We start from the raw sequence: 21,432 nt of genomic DNA on the forward strand, positions 1-21,432 counted from the left end.
AAGTTAAGCGTTGAAATAATTCAAATTGGAGAGTAGGAGAAGGAGAAAGTGAGGAAACTTTCCTTACCTTGAGGCAGAGCTAATGAAAACTGTTTTTGCTGAAGTGTTCATGGTTTCTGGTTTTTTTGTGTGAAAAGATCAAAATTTTATGTTTTATATTGATAAACTAAGTTACTTTATAATGTCCAGTTCTGTGGAAACAATAAAACATGACATAAGTCGACTTTCCCAAAAAACATTTCTGTGTTCTGATCCTAACGTTGTCCTGAACAAAAATCAAATAAATGAACAATTTGCTGTTTGTCCAGTGATTCAAATCACTTTTTGCCCTGAAGAACCTTTTCACAGATAGATATGTTTTGTGAGGCTGATTGCTGGCATAGTTACCTATAAAATAAGTAATAAATATTTCTTATTTGTCGTTATCATAAAATATTGTGATAAAACTTCATATCGCCCACGGCTGTCCCGCCCACCAGGTCACGTCCAGCAGTATCACAAAACTGTCTACAGCTGAACAACTTGTCGCTATATTTAGCCACTTTTCAGAAAGAAAATCAATATCAGCCACAACCAGAATAGTCACATTTTTTTTAGACTGTTGATCGATCAGCAAACTGCAATCAGTGCAGCTCTAATATTATACTTTCCATCTGTTCCCCTTTCTGTCATCAGGGCTCAGCAACTATTAGGTCTGCTACGTTTCATTTTTTGTATCTTTGCAATATAGTGCAAAGATACACTATATATATATGGTGGAATTTTTCTGCCATGATCCAGAGACTATGTCTGAGTGCGAGGAGAAGTTTTGAGAAGAAAAACATGAAGTCCGGCTTTCAAAATAAAAATGTAAGCAACAGTATTACAAGTTTTGAGAACAAAAGACATGAAAACCTGCCCTCAGACAGCTTTCTGCTCTTGGATTATGGCACTAAAATTCCCCCATACATATTCTGCAAGTGTTAAAATCCTCACAGTGTGCATCAGGTGAGATCTGGGTCGGTTCTCTTCAGGCTTTACGGTGCAGAAAGCAAAGCGTGCATGAAAACAGGAGCAAAGGGTGAGATAATGCTTTGTCTAGACAGTCAGAAGTCATTTCATTACCCAACGTTTTGGACCAACCCCCCTTTTCCTCCAAAGCCTGATGACGCTCCGACGTCCAGTAAGAGAGACGGGGTCATCAGAGTATTTCCTCTGGTGTCAGGAGCCATTAAGCCTCAAGAAGTTGTTTAAATATATCTAAGCCTGGAGACACTGAACAGTCTGGCGTCTCCCAGGTGATTGCTGATGTTCCTACATTCGATCTCTGGTTGTCGACCGAACATCGAACAGTTCCTCCGGTGAAACAGTTATGCATCGTTCTGCTTTTTAAACTATAAATTGCTCTAATCTTTGAGGCTATTTTGTTCATTTTTATGACTATTTCTGTTCACTTTGCATATTTAGTGGCGTCTGAAGCTGTTCTCAGTGCTGCTCTCGCTGTCAGGAACTTAATATAGACGAGTTTAATAAAAGACGGCAAACAGAAGCCGTCAGCGGCCATTCATGACCTCCCTCTTCGTCTCCGTTCTCCTCCCCCCCCCTCACCCTTACACTCTACGCTGATCCTCCCCAAAAAGCAGATTAACCAACCCCTGACAGAGAAGTAATCTCTCTGAAAACATTGACTATTATCATTTCAACATGCTGCTTCTCAACGCAGCGAACTGCCTCTCTGGTATGCTTAATTGCAGTGTGTGGGACTCACAATGCTCCTTTAGGTATGCTAAATGGAAAGCCTTGGCTACTGAAGGCGTTCCAACATTGTAAAAGTGCAACAATGGATCTTTGGAGTTCAGAAATTCAAGCATAGATTTCAGATCGCAAGGAAGGTTTGAGATCATAAATATGTTGGAACTGTAAGTTCGATGAAGATGGATTCATGAGAACCGGAGCTCCGTTCCCAACAAACTATAATTGGTCCCATTGTTGCCTGTGAATGTTGTCATGAGATAACATTCCACCCATCTTACCTCTTACGGTTGGTTCATTTAATTACTTATCTGTGTTCTGCACCAGGCTTTCAAGCTGCTGCTGATTCGGAAACCTTTAGCTTTTCTCTCCATGCTGGATTTCTAGCTCAGTCATGAGCATTTTCTTTTATTGTGGGGGCAAATTTCAAATCGACTGACCAATGGCACCTCAACCAAAAACAAGTGGACAGAGACTGAAGAACTCTACGGAGCTCCTTCAGTGACAGACTGTTGCATACGATGTGCACAAAGGAGCATTTTAAAAGATCCTTCCTCTCAGTAGATGTAAAACTTTATAACCATAAATGTTCCCAGTAAGTGTTCACATGCATTTCCACTGTTGTTTTTAGTTTTTACACATTTTAAAGTGTAACTCAATCAATCAAGTTTCAGTCAAGTTTATTGTTATAGCACATTTCAGCAACAAGGCTGAACATCAAAGTGCTTTATATCTTAACAAACCACGAAAAAATACAAAGTCGTAGACAATACTTGTCAAGTGTCATCATTACACATTATATTATGTTTCAAAAGCAACTCTAAGCCGGCGGGCTTTTAGTCTGGATATAAATGTACTCAGTGTTTCGGCTGTTTTGCAGTTTTCTGTGAGTTTGTTCTGTTTCCAGAGAATTTGGCGGTTGATAACTAACATAAACTGATAAACTGTCTAAATAAGTTATTTAGGATTCGGTCTTTTTCGTGTAAATTTTTTCAATTCATTCAATATTTTTGCTTTATGGCTGCAGGACAGCCATAAAACTGTCCTGCAGTGTCCATGCTTCTGAGCTTCTGACACTCAGCTCCTTCAGACTAGCTAGCAGCAATTAGCAAACAGCTCAGTATGCAATCTTCTTCTCAGCTGGTAAAAAGGTTGCTAAAGGGTTAATAAAAGAGCCATGTTGTGATGATTTCCTGAAGGTGGAGTTTCAGAAAGAGCATGAGTTTCTTAAAGAGACAGAGTGTCAGGGTTCCCGTGTGTGTGTGTGTGTGTGAGTGTGAGTGATGCATCTTTCCAGCGAAGATCTTGGTGAGGAACCTGGGCAGCCTACACAGGTGGACCTCATCAGCCCCATCAGTGGTGGGGATAAAGGAGCAGCAGAACCTTCACTCAGTGCTGGATGATTAACGTGCACCGGTAGTCTCTCAGCCCTCTCCTGTAGTCCATAGTACTTGTTTTTGATCTGTCTCTTTGATATTTTTCCAGTGGTTTAAAGTCCTTGTGTTTCCGTTTCTAGATCAGTTTCTGGATTCACCTACGGGATCTGTTCCATTGCTGTCTCCTCTCGTGTGGATCACCTGCAAGTCTGCCTGCCCGCTGCTCCCTCCGCACCACTCAATCGCTCCTGGAAGGATCAAGGAGAACTACTTTTCTGTTATTGCAAGGAAATAAAACTCCTTACCTTTATTTCGGACTTGTTGATTTGCATGTGGGTCAGAAGGTTAAAGCCCATCATGGCAGAATCATCCAGCCAACTTGACCCAGCAGAATCAACTCCCGACCCACAACAAGATCATGCTGTACTGGTCCGTCATGACACTATGCTGCACTCGTTATACGATCAACAAACTATTACCAACCAGCGTTTAGATCAATTTGCTGGAATGTTGAAAGATCTTCACCAAAAGCTAGTTTCTGCTGGCCCATCCCCTGCTTTGGGGCCACCTCCTGCTGCAGATCCACTCCCTTCTCAAGCCAGCGCCTCCGCCAGCCCTGCACAGACACCTCCAGTGTCCGTGCGTCTCAGAGAGGTCTCCCCACCCACGCCTGAGCCCTATTCAGGTGAGATAGGTAAATGTGGGGGATTTTATTACAATGTTCTTTAGTTTTTTCTTTTTCGCCCCAAAGTTTTCAGACAGATGCTGCAAAGATCTCGTATGTAATTGGCTTGTTAAGGGGAAGAGCGCTAAGATGGGCGGAGGCTAAGTTTGGACAGCAAGTCTTTTTTCAGGGGACTTATGATTCGTTTGTGTCCGCATTTAAACAAACATTTGGGTATACAGAATCACGTTCTGACATTACCCGCAAGCTGTGGAATTTAAAGCAGGGTCGTCAAGCAGTAGCGGATTTTGCTATTGACTTTAGAACCCTGGCAGCCTCGTCTGGTTGGAACACGGAGGCATTGAAGGGAGCCTTTCTACAAGCTCTGAACGAGAACATAAAGGATGAAGTAGCTTACCGAGATGACCCAGCCTCATTAGAGGATCTAATCTCAATGGCTATTAAGATCGACAATAGGGTCAGAGACAGAACCCGATCCAAGAGAGAACTGAATATTTGCCCAAACAGAGTGGAATTTAACGTTACCCCCACTAATCAAGATCAAACCCCTGAGGAACCTATGCAAATAGGAAGAACCAGACTAACTCCCGAAGAACGGCAGCGACGCATGAGGACAGGCGCCTGCCTCTACTGTGGTCAAACAGGGCATTACATTGCTGACTGTAAGAACCTGCCAAAAGACAGAGCCCATCATTAGCCACGGGAGAAGTGGTGGGCAACTCAAGGAAGGCTTCCCGTTTAACTCTACCATGTTCCCTGATAACTAGTAATCGGTCCTTTCAGACATCTGTTTTAATAGATTCTGGTTGTGAACAAAACCTTATTGACGGTAACCTGGTTAATCAACTCCAGGTACCCACCGTTCCTCTTCAGGTCCCAGTCTTGGTTTCTGCACTGAATGGTAAAGCCCTACCTGTCATTACCCATCGCACAGTACCCATTGAGCTTTTAGTTTCAGGAAATCATCGTGAGACAATAACCTTTTTTGTATTCCCTTCACCTCAGTCCCCAGTGGTTTTAGGTTATCCATGGCTTCTCAGTCATAATCCACACCTTAATTGGAGGAGTGGCCAGGTAGAGTCTTGGAGCACATACTGTTTATCATCGTGTCTTCACTCTGCTCTCCCTTTAGTTGTTTCTCATCCTGCAGATGAACCCTCTCCTGCTGACCTGACCAGTGTTCCGTCTGAATACCATGACCTTCGCATGGTTTTCAGTAAGTCTAAAGCTCTCTCTCTCCCTCCTCACCGTCCATACGATTGTACCATTGACCTACTTCCAGGAGCACCACTACCCACCAGCCGTTTGTACAGCATATCCAAACCAGAGAGGGAGAGCATGGAGAGATACATCAGTGAGTCCCTTGCTGCTGGCATCATTCGTTCATCAACCTCACCTGTGGGAGCCGGGTTTTTCTTCGTTGGTAAGAAGGACGGAACAGTCAGACCATGTATTGACTACAGGGCGTTAAACCAAATCACCGCAAAGAATAAATATCCACTGCCATTACTTGCCTCTGCTTTTGAACTCGTTCAGGGAGCCACCATTTTTACCAAACTCGACCTCCGTAATGCTTACCACTTGATCAGAATGAGGGAGGGAGACGAGTGGAAAACAGCGTTCAGGACACCACTTGGCCATTTTGAGTATTTAGTTATGCCCTTTGGCCTCATGAACGCACCAGCAGTGTTCCAATCATTAGTCAATGATGTCCTCAGGGACTACCTTAATCAGTTTGTCTTTGTTTATCTTGACGACATTCTCATTTTTTCAAGATCTTTAGAGGAACACAAGAGACATGTCCGCCTGGTTCTTCAGCGTCTTTTGGAGAATCGGCTGTTCGTCAAGGCGGAGAAATGCGAGTTTCATGCCTCATCAGTGACATTTCTGGGTTATGTTTTGGGGAGCGGGCAGGTGAAGACGGACCCAGCAAAGGTTCAAGCGGTCTTGCACTGGCCGACTCCCACATCCCGCAAGCAGCTTCAACGTTTTCTGGGGTTTGCTAATTTCTACCGTCGGTTCATTAAAAACTATAGCCAAACTGTTCTTCCCCTTACCCGTCTCACTTCCACCAAGGTTAATTTCAATTGGTCACCAGAAGCTGAGCGAAGTTTCTTAGATTTGAAGAGAAGGTTTGCCAATGTACCCATCCTCATTCAACCAGACCCATTGAAACAGTTTGTTGTAGAGGTGGATGCCTCTGATTCTGGGGTAGGGGCGGTCCTGTCACAGATTTCTTCTATTGATGACAAACTGCACCCCTGTGCATTTTTCTCCCGTCGTCTCTCGCCAGCGGAGAAAAACTATGATGTGGGTGATAGAGAACTCCTGGCAATAAAGATGGCTTTTGATGAATGGCGTCACTGGTTAGAGGGGGCGGAGCATCCCATTGTTGTCTGGACAGATCACAAGAATCTAGCCTACCTTCAACAGGCCAAGAGATTAAATCCCAGACAGTCTCGCTGGTCCCTCTTTTTCTCCAGGTTCAACTTTACTATCTCTTATAGACCTGGATCCAAAAACACCAAGCCAGATGCACTTTCGAGACAGTTCTCCCCTGATCATGACATGCCTGAAACCACTGTTATTTCACCATCATGTGTTGTTGGAACTCTTTCTTGGCAGATTAGAGACCAGGTACTGGCTGCTCAACAGACTGAACCCGGTCCCATAAATAGACCACCCAACCGTTTGTACGTTCCTTCATCTGTCAGAGCTCATCTCATTCATTGGGCCCATACTGCAAAATTTTCTTGCCATCCTGGCATTAACAGAACAATCTCTCTGATCAGACGAAACTTTTGGTGGCCGTCGTTGTATAGAGATGTCAAGGACTATGTGCTTGCCTGTCCCATCTGCGCTCGCAATAAGACCCGCAATCAACCCCCCAGTGGGTTGCTTCAACCTCTTCCAGTTCCCAAACGTCCCTGGTCGCACATAGCTTTGGACTTTGTTACTGGGCTACCACCTTCAAAGGGTTTCACCACCATTCTAACAATCATTGACCGCTTCTCTAAGGCTTGCCATCTGGTTCCCTTACGTAAACTTCCTACTGCCATGCAAACTGCCCATCTTCTAACTAAACATGTGTTTCGTCTGCATGGTATCCCCTCTGAGATTCTGTCAGACAGGGGTCCACAGTTTGTTTCAAGAGTTTGGAAGGAGTTTGGCACCGCTCTAGGAGCTAAGGTTGCCCTCACTTCTGGGTTTCATCCCCAGACTAATGGTCAGACTGAGCGTCTGAATCAGGAGCTTGAAGCTACCCTTCGTTGTCTCTGTTCGTCGCACCCTTCATCCTGGAGTGTGCACTTGCCTTGGGTGGAGTATGCCCACAACAGCCACACCTCAACAGCCACGGGCCTATCACCTTTTGAGTCCTCTCTTGGTTATCAGCCCCCTCTGTTTCCTTCAGATGAGCTACAAGCATCCGTCACTTCTGTTCGCCATCACATCCGCCGTTGTAGACACATCTGGACACAGACCAATGCGGCTCTCAACCGGACAGCCGAGGACAACCGCAGATGGGCAGACCGTAAGAGAACCCCGGCACCGTCATATTCTCCTGGACAAGAGGTTTGGCTCTCCACTCGTGACATCAATCTCAAATCATCCAATCGTAAGCTTTCCCCTCGCTTTATTGGTCCCTTTGAAATAACCTCTGTTCTCAGTCCTTCAGCCGTACGCCTCAGGCTTCCTGATGGGTTAAAGATCCACCCTGTGTTTCACGTTTCTCTTATTAAACCGACCCGTTCCAGCCCTTTCTGCCCTCCTTCCAGACCCCCACCACCCGCCCGGGATGTTGATGGTCACCCTGCATATGACGTCACGAGGATTCTGGCTATTCGTCGCCGGGGAAGGGGGTTCCAGTATCTTGTGGATTGGCAGGGTTATGGACCTGAGGAACGGTCATGGGTCCCACGTTCCTTCATTCTGGACCCTGATCTTATTAGGGATTTTGAAGATTCGCATCGGTCATCTTCATCCGGACCGCCTGGAGGCGGTCTTTAAAAGGGGGGTAGTGTCAGGGTTCCCGTGTGTGTGTGTGTGTGTGAGTGTGAGTGATGCATCTTTCCAGCGAAGATCTTGGTGAGGAACCTGGGCAGCCTACACAGGTGGACCTCATCAGCCCCATCAGTGGTGGGGATAAAGGAGCAGCAGAACCTTCACTCAGTGCTGGATGATTAACGTGCACCGGTAGTCTCTCAGCCCTCTCCTGTAGTCCATAGTACTTGTTTTTGATCTGTCTCTTTGATATTTTTCCAGTGGTTTAAAGTCCTTGTGTTTCCGTTTCTAGATCAGTTTCTGGATTCACCTACGGGATCTGTTCCATTGCTGTCTCCTCCCGTGTGGATCACCTGCAAGTCTGCCTGCCCGCTGCTCCCTCCGCACCACTCAATCGCTCCTGGAAGGATCAAGGAGAACTACTTTTCTGTTATTGCAAGGAAATAAAACTCCTTACCTTTATTTCGGACTTGTTGATTTGCATGTGGGTCAGAAGGTTAAAGCCCATCATGGCACAGAGGTCCAATTTCAAGGCGTTAAAGTCAAATTTATTTATTGTCATATTTCATATTTTTATAATAACTGAAGGTAACATAGTTACATGATTGTGCTATAAAATCAAACTATGTGACTTCACAATATGCAATACTGCTACTTCAAGAAATTCTTTTATCAATGTTTTCTGCCACAACCTGCTCTTTAAAGACATTTTTGATCTTGATGTGGCCTGAAATGACAGAGTTTGACACCTCTGCTGTACCGTATTTTTATTTTATTCTTTATTCTGCTTTCATATATTTTAATGTAAACCTGCATGCTTTGACTTGCTTTCTATTTCTGTTTAATATGACACGTATAGGCCACAGTTCATTGCACCTGCACAGGCAAGCATCTCTTTGACCGCGGGTCAATGAGTGACCGGAGCTGAGCAGGAATTTGTGTGCAAAGATTGACTAGCCTCATAAAACCAGAGCCATCCATAATCACCCTGGCAGTTTCCATACCGGCCGTCCGTCACTCTGCGCCTGCGATTATCCTGCCGGCGCGCTCAGCCACACCGTTCCCTGACGCAAACCATCATTCAAATTATTTTTAGCGTTAAAGTCCAGGCGGAGGAATTGGTAATCCAAGGAGTGACATCTGGCCTTCAGGGCTTATGTGATTAGCAGAGAGCCTTGACCCTAATAGCCCTGCGGACGTTCTTCACTGCTCCTCTGGAGGAGTCAGACGGCGCTGCGCAGACGTGTCGATTTCACGGGAAGAACCGACAGAAAGCAGGAAGAAGAAGGTTTAATTTAAACGCCGTCATTTCTAAAGCACCTTCAGTCCTGATGACCACAAACGACTGGAGTCAAACTGCAAAAACACAAAATCTTTTCAAATATTCTGGTGCAAATATCTTAGTAAATTTGATTCAGATTCACTTTATTTTGGTAAATAAATTCTATATTTTAGGGCTCTTAAAACTCACCAAAAAGCAGATAATTTGAGTTCATCGTTGAATTAATTCCACATTTTTACACCAATAACAGAAACACATCTAGACTTTACTTTACTCTTTATCATGTTCAAATATTAACAAACCTCATGAATTATATTTACTCTGTCTTAACTTTAATAGTTTCTTAATATCAGAAAGATTCTTTCAAAGCTTTGAAAGCATTATTTCTAGTATTTTTGTCACTAAATTTTAAATTATTACTTTGAATAAAACGTTTATCAGTTGGTTCATGAGATCCTTTTTTTGAAACTTATGTTTTATTTTCATTTCCTCATATTTCTGAGCAAGATGACAAACAGGACATAACCAAGAAGCCTTTTACATTTATTAAATATTTAATTTTCAGTAATATTCCTATGGTTTTTGTTATTTTATTTCTAATATATTCAATATGAGGCGTCCAATTATTGCGGTCTAAACATTTTCTTTGATAAAATCTATGAGAAATATAAACTTTCAAGTAACTTTTGAGCAACATACAGGAGCTTGTTTTAAATTAATGCTTTAGTATTGATTTTAAAAAGTACTAGTTCCACTGGTAGATTTGTTTTTACTTATAACAAGACTTTTTTCACACGTTGTAAGTGGAACTAGAACTTTTTCATCAATATTAAAGAATTATTGACTTAAGCAAACTCCTACAACTTGCTGGAAAGTTACCTGTAAGTTAGTTTTGCACCAGGAAAATACTTGGTGCAAATGTTTTTTTGCAGTGTGGGCCAAACTATAAATAAAAAATTCAAAATGCAGGAAGAAGAGAGGTCAGCAGTGGCAAAATAAAACAATTGAATCAAAGTGTAGAGGAGGGCAGCAGCTTCCTGCTCAATTAATCATCATCAACAGTGAAAGGCTGAAAATGACCTCCTCTGGCGGCACAATGGAGCCCAACTAACACAACTGTTGTCCTATTTTGGAAGAACTATGGCTGTTTAATTATTTTTGAAAACAAAAACAGGTTCCCAGCAGCTAATTTCACCTCCAGAAAACAGAGTTTGAAGGCTATTTACTTGATTATTGTGGGAACAGGGGAGAAACTCTTCAGCTCTCCATGTTGAAGCCTTGGATAATCGTTTTTGTGTTGTAATAATCATTTCTGTGTTACAAAGGAGTGTTTGCAGAAAACAGAGTGAGATAAAGGAAGGGACTATTTTGGGCAGCTGTTTGCTTGGAGAAGCTTTTGCTTATTCTGAGGCAACTCGTTCCCAGGAGTTCAGCCTCACTGCTCGCTTCTGCTTTTGTTTTGTTGTTTTCAGGATCTCTTGCTTGTGCAGGAGTTCAGTGGCCCTTCTTCTTGTTTTTATAGTTTCTTTCTCCACCTCCTCTTAAGTGAGTAATTGTGTACCAATAATTGCCTCTGCAGGGTTGGGGAGGATCAGGAAAACACGATTCCTTCAAAGCCGCATTTGTCAAACCTGTTTTTTCTGGTTTTATTTTGTGTCGCTGAGCTTCAGTGGAAGGTCCAATGAAAAGCTGCTCTTGTAGTTTTCACACGTCTGCAGATGGGAATAAAGGGGAAAAGGCATTTCCTCTGCATGACCCGGTGGTTTGCATGAGCAATATGTAATCTAAATCTGCTTAAAGCAGCTGAGCCATCTGAAGAACTTCCTGACTCAATATTGTGTTATTTCACTTACAAATACCAGTATTATATGAATCTTAGCAAGAGTTTCTTGTTAAGGTGTTGAAAAAATGCAAACTTTTTGTATTTTACTGAAGTAAAGCAAAATGGTGAAGCATAAGGGAAATAATGCAAGGTTTGGTTTTGTACAAAAATCTGAAAAGTGTGGCAGGTGAAAACAGAAATGCTTGCCACACTATTAAGATTGTTTGCTAATAATTTGGTAAAAGTAATTTATCTGCTCTTTGTGTTGATAAATTTACATTTAAAAGGGATTTAAATACTTCGAGTGTCACGTATTTTTTATGACTTTGGTGCTTTGACAGATTCAGTTAAATGCATAAATATTTATATACATCAAGTTTATTTGTTTAGCACATTTCAGCAACAAGGCAGCTTAAAATGCTTTACATCATAAAAACACTAGAAAACAAACAACAAAACTGAGAAACCAGAGAAAACATTACATTTTGTTGAGTGTCATCATCAAAATCATCAACACACATCATATATGTTGGTCAGTGTTTAATAGATTATCATTCAAAAGCAACTCTAAAGAGGTGGGTTCTTTATTCAAAGATACTCAGTTTTTCAGTTTTCTGGAAGTTTGTTCCAGATTTATGGTGCATAGAAGCTGAATTCTGCTTCTATCGTATAAAGTTATGCTTTCCAATGTAAGAATTTGGTGCATGTATTTTGACGTAAGAGTATATTAAAAAACAGTAAAGTGAGGTGGAAGTTAAAAGAAGATTTCTTTTTTATTTTGTTGTTTTATTGATTTGTTTGAAATAAGTGAATATTTCTGTTTCAGTGACCTGCTCCGACCTCAAGCTGTTTTTATTTAAAGCTCTTAGCTGCTGCTCCTGTTTCAGATTCCTAACTTCTACCCTTTTTTTCTTCTTTCCCCTCTTTCTGCAGGTATGGCCTCGCAAGTGCAAGTGTTCTCCCCTCACACTCTCCAGTCAAGTGCCTTCTTTAGCGTAAAGAAACTGAAGGTGGAGCAGAGCTGTAACTGGGATATGACAGGGTACGGCACGCATAGCAAAGTCTACAACAGCAGCAAGAACGTGTCGGCCACTGGCGGCGCTCCTCTAGGCCTCAGCGGCTCTGCCCTGCCCTACGAGCAGACCCTGATCTTCCCGGCCAGCGCCGGCCACATTGTGGTCGCCTCGGCCAGCAGCACCTCGGGGGCCGTCGGCTCTCTGCTGGGCAGCAGCGGTGGAGACAGCGGCGGCGGTAGCGTCAGCGGAGGCGGCGGCGGAGTCCACAACCTGACGCGGCGCAGCACGGTGAGCCTCCTGGACACCTACCAGCGATGCGGGCTTAAGCGCAAGAGTGAAGAGCTCGACAACAACAGCAGCGTGCAGATCATTGAGGAGCACGGCCCACCCATGATCCAGAACGGCGGAACCAGCGGAGCCACGGCGGCCACTGCGGCCACCGCCACCTCCACGGCGACGTCCAAGAACAGCGGCTCCAACAACGAGGGCGACTACCAGCTGGTGCAGCACGAGGTGCTCTGCTCCATGACCAACACCTACGAAGTCTTGGAGTTCTTGGGGAGGGGAACCTTCGGCCAGGTGGTGAAGTGTTGGAAGAGGGGAACCAATGAGATAGTGGCCATCAAGATCCTAAAAAACCACCCATCGTACGCGCGGCAGGGTCAGATCGAGGTCAGCATCCTGGCGCGCCTCAGCACAGAGAGCGCAGACGACTACAACTTTGTGAGAGCCTACGAGTGCTTCCAGCACAAGAACCACACGTGCCTGGTGTTTGAGATGTTGGAGCAGAACCTGTATGACTTCCTCAAGCAGAACAAGTTCAGCCCGCTGCCGCTCAAGTACATCAGACCGGTGCTCCAGCAGGTCGCCACGGCGCTGATGAAGCTGAAGAGCCTGGGGCTGATCCACGCCGACCTGAAGCCGGAGAACATCATGCTGGTGGATCCTTCTCGTCAGCCCTACAGGGTCAAAGTCATTGACTTTGGTTCAGCCAGCCACGTGTCCAAAGCGGTGTGCTCCACCTACCTGCAGAGCAGATACTACAGGTAAGAGCCTCGGAGACCTGCTCTGAGATACGCTGCCTCGCAAAGGTATTCATGATACTTCAGCTTTCTCAGCCTTTGTCACACAGGTATTTGTATTTTATTGGGCTTTTACATTATAGAGCAACACAAAGTATTCAGACAAACTATTCTGCTTTACTCTGATGCTCAGTGGGTCTGATTTCAGTCAGAATGAATAAAATCTGTCTTATTAATGCTCAGCTAAAAAGTTAGCTATGCTAACTAAAGCAGTATACCAACATATTAATAAATAATATGCTGTTACTTAGTGGAAGCTAACGCTAAGGCACTAGCTATAGCCATTTTGGCACGTGTTAAACAAACTTCAAAATAAGAGCATGAATATAAATATAAATGCCTTACTACTTGATGGATTAGTTCTTAGCAATCTATAATCAAACCTTCTACACAGATTTCCAATGTAATCAACTGAATGTTTAAAAAACAGCCAAGCATATGAGTGCTTTAAAATGTATTCGTAAAAATGTATTTAGAGGAATGTAAGCGTTCAAAAAGCTTTCAAAGTTAGCAAAAATGCTGAAGCGCTTAGCGAAAAATTAGCTCCGCTGTTAGCGCGTTAGCCCGTGGCTGATTATCAAAGTAAACGCAGCTAATCTATGAAGGCCTCTTCGGTCAAGCACTTTAAAAATCTGAGTTGTCTGAACATTGATGAATTATTGAGAACCATAATAATCCATGTCTGTACTCAAGAAGATGCTCTACTCAGATTGGAGTAAAATTCTGCAAAGTGTGTAAGTCCTGACATTGGGTGGAGTTTCACCTTCTAGCAGGATGGTTACAACGGCCTAGTCAAAGAAAAATCCTGAAAAATCATCAGTTGTGCAAAACAGGTGGCATGTACCTTCAGATAAAGGTGAATATTAATATACGGCATGCCACACTTTTCAGATATTCTTTCTCTTTTTCCAAAATATGCATTACTTTGTTTCCAAGTTGTTGAAAAGGTCCAGAGGGTGTGAAAACAATGAAGTTTTAAATCTATCTGGAGAAGATGCAGAAAAGAACAATTGTTAGTTTATTTCTTCCTCATGGTTGCGTGTATATTGTCTTTTGTTTAATGGGAATGTTTTCATTGTTGGGCTGATTAATAACCATCTCGATTCGCTGCTGCTGCTTAAATCGTCTCTGCATTCCAGCTTTGTGTTTTCCTCATATTTACTGCGTTTGTTAAACCCTTATTTAATCCTGAGCAGGCCAGTAAAACTCAAAGGCTTGTAAAGTGGCCAGCTGCTTATTGTGTTTAATGAGGTAAAACAAGCATGTTTTGGTGCTACTTTGATGATTATGGAGGTCCTGCTCAGCTTTCTCACGTCTCGCTCAGCCTCTCGTAAAGATGCTGCAGACCACAGGGAATTTATGAAGCGGTGACTTTGTTTGGTTGCAGAGAGAAGTTTGTGTTAAAAACGGGCTTCCTGTTTGCAGTAGAGGAGAATTGAAAGGATCCCAGACAAACTCCTTCATAGAAGAAGAAGGAGAAGAGGAAGAAAAAGAAGAAGAAGAGCGCTAATACGCATATATTCGCCCTCCTGCCTTTAGATACTCGGCCCCCATCGCAGAGGAGCTCCCGTTTCCCCAGGGATAGAGTTGAGGGGTCAGGCCGAGTTCTCCCGTTATATGTGTTTGTAATCCACACCAGCGGGTCGGCACCAGAACCAGATGACGCTCTGGGAAGACTCGGCATTCCTCTCCCAATCCATGTTTCTACCTACAGAAAAACTTTGTTTCGGTTTGAGCAAAGCCAGAGTTAAGATAGTAGATAGTTTGGGGCTCAGGTGTGGTTCTGGCTTTGATGGAAGACCAGGTGTGTGTGAGCTGTTGCATGACACACACACACACATGCAGGCACACGCACGCACACACACACACACACACACACACACACACACACACACACACACACACACACACACACACACACACACACACACACACACACACACACACACACACACAACTGCCAGGTGTTGCTCTTCAGCTCGGCTTTGTGCTTCTTTCTGCTGGAAGAGTCTCTGTGAAGAACCGTTTGGTTGTTTCGGATGTTCATGAGTCACTTTGATGTCCTCAAAAGCAGGGTTGTCCAAATTGTGGCTCGGGGGCCATTTGCGGGCCATTAGACTGATTTTGTGTGGCCTTCTAATGATGTTTAAAGCTTTTCCAAATAAATCCTGCTTCTATTGCTGATAATAAACTAACCTTTTTCAATTTTCTTCTTTAGAGCCTGAAATATATGAGTAAAGTGGTTTCCTTTCTTTCAATAAGGAACTTTTGGAGCTGCAGTGATTTTCATCTTCTTTTTCCACTAAAAATGTTCTTTGTTTAAATAAAATATTTCTTGATCAGTTTATTGTTGAACAAAAAAAAAAATCTTAAAAAAATGTAACATGGCTACATATGAGATCAAAGGTTGTAGTCAAACTGTAATTAGTTAAACTGAAATTCTGCTACGAACTGAAAAAGTGATGTGTGTATATTTGCTCTGGAGGTCTGTCAGGTGTTGGTGGATTATAATGTTTGCTTTTTCACCTCCATCATTTATCCTTTCCTTCCCTTCTCCTCTTTCTGAAGCTAAAACCATCCTCCATGCAGGTGGTTCTCAACATGTTTCTGACAGTTATCACCTCCATAAACCTGCAGTTCTCACAGTATCGTAACATTTAGTAGAGATGTGTGTAAAACCAGCACAAAAATGTAAACCATACATGATTTCTTTCTTTCTATTTAAATCATGGATGAGTTTCTCTAGATCTTGTTGGGACATTAGTCCTTTAATTCTGGAAATGTTCTTCAGTTGATGGAAGGCTGACTTTGTAACTGTCTTTATGTGACTCTGAATCTTCAGGCCTGATAGTTTCCAGCTGTAGGAACTGAAGTTTGTGCTGCTGATTCTTGATCGTTGCTCTTCAGTATCAACTTCAGTTTAGTTTTTGTTCTGGCGCCTCCACATGCTGATTTACTCAAAGCATCTTCTGTCTTTGATGGTTCAGGGTTACCTGGTGACATCTTACTGGTAACTAATCGTATTACTTGAACTGAGTTAGCAGTGGATATTAAATGAAAGGAGTCCCAGCGTTGAACCCTGAGGTACCTCGCATGTGACTTCTGTCTGCTCCTGTAAAAAATTACCTGTTGACACAAAGACATTTGGACCAGTAATAAATTAGGAACTTGTCCTTATTTGCTTTGGAACTGGAGTTGGTTTGTTTTGAAAGCAATAAAAGAAAGAATAAAAACCCTCTTTAGTAATTCCACCTCGTTATTTTTTGAAGGATGTAATTTAGTTATGACTCCATTCTTACCCAGGAAGTAAAAAATGTAAATATTTGAAATAGGAATGATTGACAATGATTGCCTTTGATATAAAGTAGTTCTCTGGATTTGCTGTTGTTGGCAGATGTTAGTTTTTGTTTTTGTTGAGTCAATATGTTGGAATTTATCTTGAAAGTAATAATTCATACCACTAAATGCAACCAGTTTGGGAATCATGACTTCATGGATTTGTTTTACATGCAATATTTTCTCTTATAATTAAGAGAGTAATTTGAGCAAATATACTCTGAACATTAAAAACTGACATTTTAAAAACTCAAAGCAATTCTCCTTTAGTTCAGTCAGTCGTTGCCTTTCATTTTAATGACCAATTTTCACAAAGATAACATAGACTCACAGATTGAAACAATTCCCACAAGCAGTTTAATCAATTAACTAATCCAAACGAACTTAAATGAACTGAGTGTTTACATAAGCTATTATTTAATTTAGCTGAAATAGATTTAGAAGTTCAAAGAACAACCCAAAGGAGTTAAATCAATGATCTAATCTGAGCCTAATAAACTAACACAGACGCTTTTATACAGGATGAGATAAACGGATGTTACTAGAACAAATTAAGCCTCAAATTCAATGATGTTAATATTTAATTTTAACAAACCTGGTATGAGATTCTCATGGTATAATCTTTATGTAAACATACCAGTTTGTTTTAAGCTTTTTATGCCATTATATGTGCGATTATCTGAACAGAAAGGCACCAATTATTCCTTCTGCTGCTATTGATTAAAACGGTTAATCAATAGCAGGTGTTTTCAAATTTATTATCCAGATTTTCATGCATAGACCTAAGCAAACCTCCAGAAGTAAATATCTGCTAAATTTAGTTGTAGTTTAGTTGTGCTTGGTGCAGAATCCTCCTGATGTTCTTCTCTCAATAGACGAGCACAAAAATACGAGGCTTAGCTGTTCAGTTTGTGCGTAATCAGCCTGGAGTCGGTTGCTTCACTTCCCAACTGCAGTTTTACAGCAAAGCGACCCAAAACCGAGCGACGGGTGGCGCCGGTTTGGTTCGCAAACCGTGATCCGCCGTGATTTTTAACAGCACTGAACAAACAAACAAACAAACAAACAAACAAACAAACAAACAAACAAACAAACAAACAAACCGGTTTATCATGAAGAAAAATGTCCGTTTTTCTGCTCCGTGGCAGTCATGACCTCTGCTGTGTGTTTGTCACTTTATTTTATTTATTTGTAGTTGGCAACAGGACTGTGCAGCGTCCTGTTTCAGGCAGCTGACAGACAGTGAGCAGCAAGAGTATCAAGTTCTGTTCCTCTTTAAACCATAGTGGGGAACATTTTAATCGTTTTGAAGCCGAAACTATTTAAAATCACAAGATGAAACAGAAGCACCTTCAGGTCAGGATTGAACTTATTAATCGGATCAATCGTGATTTATTGATTATTGAAATAATTGTCAAGTAAGTTAGTAAATATATTTGAATATATGGACACAAAAAAAGACCATCTGCTGAAAAAAACATCTTTATTGCAGTAATTAAACAAAAATTTTACAAAATACATATACATCTTGCAGTTAAAATCGCCTTTGCCTGTAAATTAGTTTTATCTTTTCTCAGTTCAGATTCAATAACAGAATGCTGCATTATCACGCTTTAGGAAATAAAATATGTATTTTATTATTTCAAAAATAATTTTACTACTTATTCATATTTGTCTTTTATTGCGTTTCTAATATGTTATAAAAATGCTTAAGTGGTCAGATGAGAAATCTGATTAATCAGATTTGTTATCTATAGAACAACCGATTAGGAACATAATCTGTCCTTGTTTAGGTGTCGCCTGTCGTTGCTTCAAGTCAACAAGCAGGTTATAAAACAGTCCTGTTTGTTTTCTGTGGGAGTGACGAGTGGAAGAGGCCGGAAAGATCATCCCTTCATTTCCTCTTGGCAACAGGAGGCAGGAAAGAAAGATTTACCCATCAGCCACCAGAACCCCGACCGGGGGGACCTGGCGACCCTGGGTTTGATGCTCCAATGGGGGGCGGGGATGGGTGTTGTCGGGTCCCAGCGCTCCGTAATGAACGATTTCTTCCAGAGAAATGCACTGGTGGTGGACGAGTACCATGGGTGTGTTAGTGGGCAGAGTTCACAGCGAGTTCAGAAGCTTAAAGGATAACATCCCTCCATCTTTAGTGATCACAGATGAGAAGATAGCAGCGATGCTCACCAACAGGGTGGAGACTCCACCCAGGTGTGCTTATTATCCTCTATGTTCACCACAGTCACATCCTCGCTCTGTATTGATTCCTGTTGAATGACTTTTTGTTTATCTTGTTATGAACAATGACTGTTTTTTTGTTTAATGAGGTGAACCGACTGGGAAGATTAATGGCGGTAGCTGTTTGCTTTTTGGATGTCCCAGATATTGTTTGCTGTTGACATTATATGTCCTGTAACAGCCTTGCAAATGAGTTATGGATTTTTCACAAGGTTGACTCATGCAAATAAAAAAAAAAGCAGCGCTGAAGGTAAACAGCGGTTTAGGGTCCAGCTCTGTTCAGGGTCGTCGGTTTCTGCCTGTTGGACTCTGGATTCCTCTGCTTTTCAACACAGTTTTCATAAAACATCCACATGTTCTGTTCTGTTTATGTCCTGATTACATCAGCATTTGACCTAACCTTAATCTGCCTTCTATCTCCTCCTGATGCTCCTCTTCTTCCTTCCTTGGGGCTAATTATGTAACAGGTAAGCTTCCAGCTCAGGCTATCCATGTGCCAGATAAAGAAATTATTGTCCTGTCCCAGATGGACATTTTTGTCCTATTTATCTCCTCTGGCTGAGGCCATGAGATTTGTGGAATGCAGAAAGATGTTGTTAAAGTTTGTGTGAGGTTTCCTCAGGTCGTCCAGCTGAGAGCAGGCCTTGTGGCGGCAGCTGGCACTGACACGGACATGCATTGTGCAGAGAGATGACAGTATTGAAGGAAAAAAACACGTAACACTCTGTATTTGCTGAAGATTTATTGCTGTCATTGTGTAAAAAAAATGTATTTTGACTTTGACTGTTCCTCTATGCAGCATTTCTAGATCTTTCAGTGGCCTGGTTCTTATCTGATGCTCTCCTCTTCAGCTCTTTTTTTCAGTTTTACTTTATCCTAAAGCATTGATAATGTTTCCTATTTTATTCTAACTAGAAATCAAGCTCATAAGAAAAATGGGGACATAATAAAAAAAAATCTGTCTAAGATTCTGACAGTCTGTGCTGTAGATTTAATAATCATTCTATATGTGCTAAAAAATACCCAAGAACTCGAAGAAAAGTGTCAAGACTCGAGTCTTTTTAGGAACCCTGTTTTATAGACATCATAAACTTAATTGCGTATGAATCGTAATTTATATAGATAGTTTTATGGTTTCAAATATTTTTCCTTTAGAAGTTGTTGTTGTGATGAAAATGAGTCAGCAGCTTCTGAAAGAGAGGGATGAGATCCCTGGAGTCACAAATAATCGTGAGTGGTCGAGTTATTCTCATAATCAGTAAAAGGTGACATCTGAGGCAAAGAAAAGCCACAAAAGTCCATAAACTCTGGACTTTATGACTTTTATGATGGTGATAAAAGCAGGAGACTGAATATCCTGCATGTAGATGCGCGTCCAGCTGGATGGGGTCTGTTTGGGCTGCGTGAGTGTAAGATGAGTCTCTGCTCCACCTGTCTGGATATCTCGCTATCTGTTGTTAGCGTCACCCAACCAGACAGACAGGACAGGCGTTCCAGCACATTTACCCGGACTCCGACAAACATCAAGGGGTGTTTTAGCGAACCAGGTTGCTATTAGTTACTGTTCTATGAAGCGTGCGTTAGAGTGTGTGTGTGTGTGTGTGCGTGTGTGTGTGTGTGCCAAGGAGGGGGAGAAAGGTAGGAGAACAGCGGGATCAAGTTGCTAAAGAGGAGCAATGATTTCTCGAGAAGGACTGAGAGACAGGTTGGCTTATCTGCAGCGGCGCCGCTAATAGCGCAGGTGTTGTTTATTAGAAGATTCTCATGATTGAACGGTGGGGAAGAAAAAAGGGGGATGAAATGAGAGCAGAGAGAGGGCGGGAGGTGTGGATGTGCAGATGGGTTTTTGTTTTGCATTCCTTACCTCTACCTGGAACAAGACACTTTCATCCCCAAGCAGTGGCAGATAATTCCTAACCCAGATGAGCTTTCATTAGTTTCAGCCTGACAGGAACGCTGTTAGTTTTTCTGCTGACTTTCACCTTGTTTAATAATTACTTTTTTATAAATTTGCAGCTTGTGACCGCTGAGGTCCGGGGCCGTCTGGCTGCTGCTTACAGTAGATGCTAAGGCCATAGATCGCTATCAGGGAGCAGCAAATAAGAGGCAGACCCCTGAAACGATAATTATCGCTCTGTGTATTCACTGTTACGCTCTTTATGGCAGTTATAATACCTTAGTATGCATGACAGAATCCTAATAACCTGCTTCTCATTTATGATTTGCCTCTGGGCAGCTCTTCCATGTGTCTCCACAGAGCAGGCAGCAAGCAGCAGGCATGTAGCAGCAAAGCTAATTAACTACCGCTAGTCAAGCATATGCATCAGGACATATATAACTCTGCTGCACACATTTGTTCTGAATGAAAATGATTGAATTATTTAAGATGGATGTGAACTTTGCCATGCAGGAGACAGATAGACCCATCGCTGCACCCTGACAGGCTGCACAGGTGTGCACGCCGCTAGCGCTCAGACAAGAGGTTCAACGCACTGTTTTATTCTGGATGCTGGTCTTTGTTCTCCGTCACAGTTCAATTTCCATACATTAGGCAGGATATGAGGCTGGGGGAAATGAAGCCGCCTCGATAAAACGCAGCACGCTGCCCACTCAGACTCACTAAGGCTGCTATCTCTTCGCTCTCTATTGATCGGCTTAGTTGAAACTGGATTTTTCTTTCTCACCTAAGCTTTTGGTGGTGTGTTTAGGAAATGACGGCAGAAGACAGTAGTGACTTATCTGCCTGGACTTCCTACATAATGCTGCTTGGTAGGTCAGTGAAATGCAGCTCTTGTTTCAACTTAAGTCAGAAACTCATTAGTAGAACATGTGATTTGTAGCTGAAGTATTCAAAACTCTTGA

The 21,432-nt window shown here is 42.3% G+C and overlaps 1 protein-coding gene and 1 long non-coding RNA gene across 4 annotated transcripts in view; both read left to right on the forward strand.

The window, feature by feature from the left end:
• Positions 1 to 21,432, forward strand: part of hipk2 (homeodomain interacting protein kinase 2) — a 101,982-nt gene that overhangs the window by 16,291 nt on the left and 64,259 nt on the right. For all 3 annotated transcript variants that reach the window (XM_081608352.1, XM_008436538.3, XM_008436537.3), the window contains exon 2: positions 11,832 to 12,960. In XM_081608352.1, the coding sequence (XP_081464478.1) occupies positions 11,832 to 12,960 (1,129 nt within the window). The remainder of the gene's footprint in view (positions 1 to 11,831; positions 12,961 to 21,432) is intronic.
• LOC145552042 (uncharacterized) lies at positions 2,975 to 3,417 on the forward strand. The gene is made up of 2 exons (XR_014087983.1): positions 2,975 to 3,147; positions 3,248 to 3,417. It is a non-coding gene; the product is annotated as an uncharacterized LOC145552042 (long non-coding RNA).

The sequence above is a fragment of the Poecilia reticulata genome, chromosome 6 (genome assembly GCF_904066995.2).
Source record: "Poecilia reticulata chromosome 6, P_reticulata-male-v2, whole genome shotgun sequence".
Lineage (NCBI taxonomy): Eukaryota > Metazoa > Chordata > Actinopteri > Cyprinodontiformes > Poeciliidae > Poecilia > Poecilia reticulata.